Source organism: Brachyhypopomus gauderio, unplaced genomic scaffold (assembly GCF_052324685.1).
Source record: "Brachyhypopomus gauderio isolate BG-103 unplaced genomic scaffold, BGAUD_0.2 sc46, whole genome shotgun sequence".
NCBI classification, from domain to species: Eukaryota; Metazoa; Chordata; class Actinopteri; order Gymnotiformes; family Hypopomidae; genus Brachyhypopomus; species Brachyhypopomus gauderio.
Window position 1 is genome coordinate 1,494,472 of NW_027506872.1, and position 10,000 is coordinate 1,504,471.

General features: G+C 45.1%; 1 protein-coding gene across 1 annotated transcript in view; it reads left to right on the forward strand.

The window, feature by feature from the left end:
* The window catches only part of LOC143487054 (netrin receptor UNC5D-like), a 208,803-nt gene extending 202,556 nt beyond the window's left edge, over positions 1-6,247 (forward strand). The window contains exon 17 of the mRNA XM_076986362.1: positions 5,208-6,247. Coding sequence (XP_076842477.1) covers positions 5,208-5,694 — 487 coding nt within the window. The 3' untranslated portion in view covers positions 5,695-6,247. The remainder of the gene's footprint in view (positions 1-5,207) is intronic.
* The last annotated feature ends 3,753 nt before the right edge of the window (positions 6,248-10,000 follow it).

Below are 10,000 nucleotides of genomic sequence, written 5' to 3' on the forward strand. Positions count from 1 at the left end.
ATAATGTAATAAAGTAAATAAGAATTTCTTAACTAAAAGCGGATCTAAACAGGAATGTTTTGAGACTGTTCTTAAAACTATGCAGGGATGAAATGCCTCTGAGCTCTTCAGGAAGAGAATTCCAGAGCTTTGGGCCATAGTGGCTAAAAGCACCCTCGCCAATCTTTAATTGGCTTTTAGGAATCACCAGTAGATTACTGTTTGAAGACCTCAGAGACCTGACTGGAACATATCTAACCATCATTTCACTGAGGTAAAGAGGGGCAAGACCATGAAGACATTTAAAAACCATCACTAGAACCTTAAAATCTATTCTAAAGCTGACAGGTAACCAGTAGGTTAGTTAGTCTGGGTTTAGTGGTCCAGCACTTTTCAAACGTGGAACACAATGCAACATTAAAATTCATCAGGTAAATGTTCCCCTGTTTTTGAGGGGTGTTTCTTTATACTACCACATATCGATACGGACAACACTGCAAAAAATGACTTGTAAAACGTGCTCGCGCTCTCACAGGGTCGCGCGCAGCATGCGAGTCGAGCGCTACGGTCTGACGCAAAAGTAGAACTGAGCCAAGAAGAAAGCAAAAATATATATTTTTTCTAGGGAAAATAAAAATAGTAATGCACAGTTACTTGGATAAGTAACTTTAATCTGATTACTGGACTGGAAATAGTAGCGCGTTATATTACTCGTTACCAAAAAAAGTGGTAAGATTAGAGTAACGCTTTACTTAGTAACATCACTGGTGGTCAGTAGGTTAGTTAGTCTGGGTTTAGTGTGGGTTTAATTCTCAGTTCTTGGGTTTGACATTGGGATGGTTTTTAGACTTTTTGTTATTGCAAACAAAGTTCTGTGCTTCGTCTCTTAGTATTATTAGTAGTAGCAGTATTAGTAGTAATAGTAGTATTAGCAGTAGTATTAATAATAATAGTATTATTATAATAATCTTATCTAACACCGTTACCTCTCACCACCCCTTATCTAACACCGTTAACTCTCACCACCCCTTATCTAACACCGTTAACTCTCACCACCCCTTATCTAACACCGTTAACTCACCACCCCTTATCTAACACCGTTAACTCACCACCCCTTATCTAACACCATTAACTCTCACCACCCCTTATCTAACACCGTTAACTCACCACCCCTTATCTAACACCGTTAACTCTCACCACCCCTTATCTAACACCGTTAACTCACCACCCCTTATCTAACACCGATAACTCACCACCCCTTATCTAACACCATTAACTCTCACCACCCCTTATCTAACACCATTAACTCTCACCACGCCTTATCTAACACCGTTAACTCACCACTCCTTATCTAACACCGTTAACTATCACCACCCCTTATCTAACACCGTTAACTCACCACTCCTTATCTAACACCGTTAACTCTCACCACCCCTTATCTAACACCGTTAACTCACCACCCCTTATCTAACACCGTTAACTCTCACCACCCCTTATCTAACACCGTTAACTATCACCACCCCTTATCTAACACCATTAACTATCACCACCCCTTATCTAACACTGGTAACTATCACCACCCCTTATCTAACACCGTTAACTATCACCATCCCTTATCTAACACCATTAACTATCACCACCCCTTATCTAACACCGTTAACTCACCACCCCTTATCTAACACCCTTAACTCTCACCACCCCTTATCTAACACCATTAACTATCACCACCCCTTATCTAACACCATTAACTCTCACCACCCCTTATCTAACACCGTTAACTCACCACCCCTTATCTAACACCGTTAACTCACCACCCCTTATCTAACACCGTTAACTCTCACCACCCCTTATCTAACACCGTTAACTCACCACCCCTTATCTAACACCGTTAACTCACCACCCCTTATCTAACACCGTTAACTCTCACCACCCCTTATCTAACACCGTTAACTCACCACCCCTTATCTAACACCGATAACTCACCACCCCTTATCTAACACCGTTAACTCACCACCCCTTATCTAACACCGTTAACTCTCACCACCCCTTATCTAACACCGTTAACTCTCACCACCCCTTATCTAACACCGTTAACTCACCACCCCTTATCTAACACCGTTAACTATCACCACTCCTTATCTAACACGTTAACTCTCACCACCCCTTATCTAACACCGTTAACTCTCACCACCCCTTATCTAACACCGTTAACTCTCACCACCCCTTATCTAACACCGTTAACTATCACCACCCCATATCTAACACCGTTAACTATCACCACCCCTTATCTAACACCATTAACTCTCACCACCCCTTATCTAACACCATTAACTATCACCACCCCTTATCTAACACCGTTAACTCACCACCCCTTATCTAACACCATTAACTCTCACCACCCCTTATCTAACACCATTAACTCTCACCACCCCATATCTAACACCGTTAACTATCACCACCACTTATCTAACACCGTTAACTATCACCACCACTTATCTAACACCGTTAACTCACCACCCCTTATCTAACACCATTAACTCACCACCCCTTATCTAACACTTTTGCACATACTTTGCTGTTATTTTTGGTGTGTATGGTGTATATATGGTCCATACTGAGATTTGGTGTTGTAAAAAGCCAGTTTGACTCAGAGTCTCGGTCTACTGTCTACTGTCTTCACTCTTATAGATCGTCTCCGTCCTTCTGCTGTCAGTGCTACATTAACATGATCGTTCTTGTGAGGTTGAGAGTGTGTTATCATAAAACTGTCAATCAGTGTGAGGAATGAAGTGAGCACAGATGCTTGCAGGAATGTAAAACAAGGTTTTATATAGAAAAGGACAAATCCAGTTGTCCAAGGACAAATCTGGTAGTCGTTGAAGACGCAGAGGTAATATCCAGTAACAAACACTTCCAGGCACAGGCACAATATTCTGACAAAACGTAGCCACTAGAGAGTATCGTAGTGAAATCCAGAAACATTGCTGTGGTACGCTTAAAGATAAACCATGGCAATACTTCGCAGTATGGTACTGCCTGTCGCTAGAATATATAGAGTCTAATTAACCATAGTCAGGTGGAAGTGATTATGACTCGAGGGAGGTGGATCTGTGCAGCTTTTGCTGAGGATGCTGGGAAGTGTAGTCTTGTGTGTGAGTGTCAGAGGGTATCCTGACTATAAGGGTAGTGATCTCTGTAGAAGTGGTTGTGCTGTTAAATTCAGACACACAGTAAGGGAGTGACTGAACTATTTTGTAGGGTTTAGGGGTGTATTCAACTAAGGATTTTCATAGTCGAATCTGATTCGTCAGCTTTTCCCTTTAGTCGACTAATAGTCGAATCGGGTTTATTTTTATTTTTTTTTATTTAGAGGACCTTAAACGGGATCCCGAACGTAAAATTGACACAAATTAAGTGTTATATCGGGATCTATCGATCGCCGGTGGATGGCGCCAGAGCGAACTAGTAACTCATTGAATCATATATGTGGATCAGAGGTAAATAAACTGGATTTTTTTTTCAGCGTGAGATATCGGAAGTGTGGCGTGAGAGCGTGTGAAAACGGTCAAATGCGTGTGTCTCACGCTCAATGCGTGAGAGTTGGCAACCCTGCGTTATAATCTCGGCAGATGCTGCGCGTATTCTGTAGCGTGTTCAGCTCCGCTCGTTTGGATTGTGCAACAGCAGGGTATGATTTATTAATGTGTAATAAGGAAGATGCCTATTGTTAATGTGCAAACATCATTTTTAAATATTTATTAACAGAAATTAGGATGATTTTATTTGACAAAAGGCTATATATAACGAAAACAAAAACATTTCATGTAACAACTAAAGCTTAGCTGCATCCTTGGGCACCCCCATGCAGTTAGAATGGTACATTCGACTATGACGTTCATAGTCGACTAGGGGGTATAGTCGACTATAGTCGAATCAGCGACTATTGCAGGACACCCCTAGTAGAGTCCTGCACCGGGTCGGGTACCCGCGGGTACCCACGGGTACGGGCAAATAGATGCTGAAACGGGTGGGTTTTACACATACCGAAATTTTACGGGTGGGTATGCGGGCGGGTAAGTTAAAATACGGGTGGGTATGCGGGCGGGTAAGTTAAATAAGTGGTCATTTTTAGTAGGCTTTTATTTGCTACGTAATGAACATAGTGTTACATTTTGCCTGATTAGCGCCTCCCGATGGTGGTGGCGAAGCTCAGGGGAGCTTACTTATACCGTAGCTCCGTTGGCCAGAGCGGGCTGAACTTTACTCTTCACCTGTTCTGGGGTAATACCCCAGGTTCTTTTCCAGCGGAAACATGAGCAGAGGCTGGTTATAACACAGTACCGGGCATTTATTGTAGCTCGCTAGGTGGTTACAAAGCAAATGGGTGGCCGTGCTAGAACAAGGAAAAATGACGAGAGAGAACTTAGCGTTTAGGATTTGTGATCCAAGAGCGCAGAACGCAGCTCAAACCTGGGACTGTGGACGATATACTGTTCCTGCACAGTAACCTAGGATAGATTTGTGAACCTATGCGATTTTATTTAGTTGTTATACTGGCATTTGTTCCCTCTCGTGTTGCAGTTGCTAATTTTAGATAGGAATAGCCATAGGCCTACTGTTCCTGCACAGCAACCTTATATTTTATTTGTGTTGTACTGACGTTTTTTCAGAGGCGCATTGAAAAATAAAGTGCTCTATAGGAATACTTTCGATTTGTGTGATTTTTCACGGGCACAGGTGGGTAACGGGTAGAATATTAACGGGTCCGGGCGGGTACGGATTTAACTTTGAAATAGCCACGGGTTCGCGGGCGGGTGGGTGCTGTACTCTGCGGATATGGGTGGGTACGGGTCTCAAAAATCGGACCCGTGCAGGACTCTAACCCCTATTGTAGGGTTCCTTTGATTTCTCTAATTCTAATTCTCTTAAGAAAAAAATGCATTTGATTAATCTAACTGTAGTCTCTCTCTCCCTACCTCTCTCTCCCCATCTCTCTCCATCCCTCCCTCTCTCTCTCTCCGTCCCTCTCTCTCTCTCCCTCCCTCTCACTCTCCCTCTCTCTCCCCATCTCTCGCTCTCCCCATCTCTCCCTCTCTATCTATTTCTCTCTCTCTCTGTCTCTCTCTGTTTACAGGTGACTTGTACATGCTGTGCCATTGAAGGCAGTGTTTTCTGTCAGCTGTAATGAGTTTTGTTGTGCCTTTTGTCCCTCCTGCTCTGCCGTACAGGAACCTGGGTTATTTCGGCTGGCAGGCGAGTCCCTCGGCTGCGATCCTGTGTGTGTGGGAAGTGCAGCATCAGGACCACGGAGACCTAGACTCTCTGGCCAGCGCCCTGGAGGAGATCGGCCGCGTGCACTCCAGACAGGGGGGCGTGGCCCTTCCCCTGGCGCCCACCGGGCCTGCGGAGCACAGCGAGGACGAAGGCCCCGCCCACCCCGAACGCCCGGCCGGTGCAGTGGGCCCTCCGGACCAGGAAGTACAGCTGCCCGCCGATGGCACCCTGGAGCACTCTGAGAACTCACCCGACGTTCCGAGTTTGGACCGGTGTAAGCACCGCCCTGTCATGGACCGCTGCTCCAAGCCACCAGGGGGCAGTGTGGCAACAGACCAACTGAAACCTCCCGCCACCGTCACAATGGACATCACTATAGCCCGGCCCTCTACTGCCCCCGCTGGCCACAACAGTGATGACCTTGACTCAGACCACACCTAGGATCCATAACCCAGGAGACGGACAGTAGCAGCACTTTCTGAAAGAAGAGGAGTGGCAAGAAGGTGCAGGTAGTGTGTGGAGTTGCCATGGGTGACCAGACAGCCCCACCCACTCCGAGGGACAGCTGCTCCTCCCTCTTTTGGACTACTAAAGTGAACCTGGCTTTACGAGAGCGTCCCAGACGGGCAGCGTTGGCTCTCCAAAACAAGATTCACAGACACGTCTGGAGAACATCACACAGAAGCCTCTGATCAGCAGATCTTAATGAATCAGTGAATCATAGGAGCTGTCAGGACCGTAATGAATCAGTGAATCATAGGAGCTGTCAGGACCGTAATGAATCAGTGAATCATAGGAGCTGTCAGGACCGTAATGAATCAGTGAATCATAGGAGCTGTCAGGACCGTAATGAATCAGTGAATCATAGGAGCTGTCAGGACCGTAATGAATCAGTGAATCATAGGAGCTGTCAGGAAGTCCAGGACCTTTTTTTAAGCCCCCACCTGTTTTAGCTCTGATGTGTAGCAGCAGCGCGAGAACGCTGGACACTGGAGGGGACTGGGGGAGGGGACTGAGGTGGGGGGAGGGGACTGAGGTGGGGGGAGGGGACTGATGGAGGGAAGGGGACCAGGGGAGTGGAGTGGGGGAGGGGACCAGGGGAGGGGACTGAGGGAGGGGAGGGGACCAGGGGAGGGGACCAGGGGAGGGGACCAGGGGAGGGGACCAGGGGAGGGGACTGAGGGAGGGGAGGGGACCAGGGGAGGGGACTGAGGGAGGGGAGGGGACCAGGGGAGGGGAGGGGACTGAGGGAGGGGAGGGGAGTGGGAGCTCCGCCTCCTCCCAGCTCACACTAACAGACATTCCAAATGTATGCAAGTAGCAATTCAGACATGCAACAACTCTCAAGACACGCCTCCTTCTACAAACCTGTTCAGCACAGAGATGGAGAGAGACAGAAAGAAGAGGAACTATGACATTATGAAGAGCTGCGATATGAAGCTTGTGTGTGACACGTGCACCTTCACCCTTTACACCTCCTCAGGCTCCTGATTGGTCCCAATCTGGCTCCTCTGATAGGTCTGCTCAGCTGTCACTTAAAAGTGATGCATCTTAGGACTGAGTGACAGTAGAGCAGATGAGGCTGGCATTATCTCTGCACACACACACACACACACACACACACACACACACACACACACACACACACACACACATACACACACACACACACACACACATATACTCACACACTCACACATAAGCTGTCCAAATCTGTCAGACCAGACCTGGTTTGACCATATTTTAGATTCCAAAAAAACATTTGCATGCACACACACACACACACACACACACACACACACACACACACACACACACACACACACACACACACACACACACACTCTGAGACTAGTGAAGGACTATATGTGAAGTGTTTTTATTTGTCTGTGTTGGTTTAAATGATTGTTTTAAATACAGATACGTGGTCTTAAATTCAGACAACAGATTAGCTTAACGCTTTTGTCCAGTGGCATAGAGCATTTAAACATATCACTACTGTGACTGTGTGTAAACCTATACACACACACACACACACACACTCACAAACACCCTTATACACACACACACCCTCAAACCCACACTCACACACATGCACACACACCACACAGATACATCAGAATATCAATATTATGATTTTTATTTTTGCTAAAAATTAAAATCATTAATTATCTGTTAAATTCCTTTTTGTGTGAAATATTTTGTGTGTTCCTAGCCATAAATGTGTCATAGTTCTATATCCATAATACACACGTCACAGTATTATTATATATAGTTATTATATTATTATATATTATTGCAATATTATTTCTCTGTATATGATGGGTATTCATATTATATATTATTACAGTATTATCTCTCTGATTTTTAAATTTATTTATTTTTTTTTTTTACATTCATAAATTGCTTACTTAAAGGGTTTGTTTTATACAACCAGTACATTGCATTTCATAAAACTGTGTACAACAAAGACATTCACACATACATACACACAGATACTAATAAAATGGAAACAGAATGACATTATGATTTCTCTGGAGATACAACTGAGAGAAGTAATTATTGTGTGTGTGTGTGTGTGTGTGTGTGTGTGTGTGTGTGTGTGTGTGTGTGTGTGTGTGTGTGTGTGTGTGTGTGTGTGTGTGTGTGTGAGGAGCACTGATATGTATGCTCCTTTCTGTGTAGAAATCTGTGTAGAAGCTTCACAGTTCAACCCAGTAAAACTCATGAATTGTGTCACTGACCTGTTCCCCCAGTGAGATTAATTACCAGCCAGTTAAAAACTCAGAAGGACGTTTCCAGTGTTATGAGTAAATACATACAGTGGGTGTGGTGGTAGGGGCGGTGGCACCTTTCATATCTTGGTATTTCTCTCATTCTGTGACCTTTGATTTCTTTGATACGTCTGTATAACCAAGTGCAGTTAGTATATCGAGACAGCAGGTGGCAGCAGAGGCTTTTGATAATTCCCAAGATGTTTTCGGCATCAAATGGGACAACGTAAAACTACCAGTCATACAAAATACCCCCGTTCCACCGTCTACTTTTATATTTGCTGCCCGTTTCATTTCATCCGCTCAAAGCATTTGCTACAGCCGTATTATTGACACTAGGGTTAGGTCAGGGCCGATATGTATGCATTTTAAGAAAAATCAACTCTAAATCAGCAGTAACATCTGGAATGTCTCATTTTGCTTTCAAAATATCCAGATGTAAGCGTGCACGTGCATGCTCGTGCTCAAGGTCGCTCTGCATCTCGCGGACCAAACCAACCAGACCAGGCCCCGTTAAACGGGACAGATCAACCGGATCTGGAGACCACAGCAGAGTTTAAACCATAGTTTAAAGTCACACTTTCCACAACGACGTTAGACACACAGAAACGTATTTAAACTTTAACATATCAAGTTCATTTGTCATTTGTTGAACATTCTCCTCGGTCCGAATTTGAACCTAACAAAACAGGATTATTTCCTGAAAAGCCTTCATCATGTTGGATGTGAAAACAAGCTCGCTGTTTAAATGTATCCATAGAGACACGCATCCACACGCATCCATAGAGACACGTATCCATAGACACACGTATCCATAGAGACACGCATCCATAGACACGTATCCATAGAGACACGTATCCATAGAGACACGCATCTGTCCAGCTGTCAAAGCAGACGGCGCTGCCAGAATGCAACATCCGGTACGTGAGTCACACAGCGCGTGCCGATATGCTTTTTAAAGACGCTCTCCTTCTGTTTTTGTAATAATGTCGCTTACATAAGGCAGACATGTGGACCGGACACCGCAGCAATACCGGGTGGGAGTTTTAAACCTGCTTTACGTCGTCGGGCCCATGGCTCGCACGCACACGCATTAACCGCACTCTCACGCACACGCATTAACCGCACTCTCACGCACACGCATTACGCACTCTCACGCACACACGCGCTCTCTCGCCGCACTTGAGATGTTTCACACGGTACCCTTCACCGGGACGGTTCGAGGCACCACTTTTAGCACGAGGTAAGGCACCAGGGCACCACGCACGAAGATTTGGACGACCTGTGTACCTGGTGTGAGAAGTAACTGCGCTCGTGCGCACTGAGACAGGAGAGCGCGCGTGCTTTTGACCCGTCACCCCACTGTGCCTCCTGCAGGTGCTTACGCCCATGAAGTCCTGGGTTAGGGTACATCAGAAAGCGTGTGAAAGGTGTTTAGTGAGGGGTGAGAGCTGGTCCTGGTCCTGGTCCTGGTTCTGGTTCTAGTCCTGGTCCTGGTCCTGATCTTGATCCTGGTCCTGATTCTGGTTCTGGTCCTGGTTCTGGTTCTGGTTCTAGTCCTGGTCCTGGTCCTGGACCAGGAGATGTATGAATGTATGAGAATAAGTGTAAAAGGAAGTGTAATATAATTAATGTAGTAATAATAATAATAATAATAATAACAACAATGATAATAATAATAATAATAATAATAATAATAATAGTTAAATTAATGTCAAAATGTCCGTAGCAAGTCCAGGAGGCGAGGTTTCCTGGTAGAGGTGAGGACAGACTTTAATTCAGCTTCAGTAACTCGGTAAAGGACTGAGTCTCAGAATCCAGGGGGCGTGTTTGAGTAAACCCAGCTCTGCTCCACACCTGAACATGTGTTAATTACATCCATGTAATTAATCTCACGTGAGTTTAGGAAGATTTTAACTTATGTACAAGAGGGCTACAAAGTCTCACCACTAGGTGGCACTCTCATGCACACA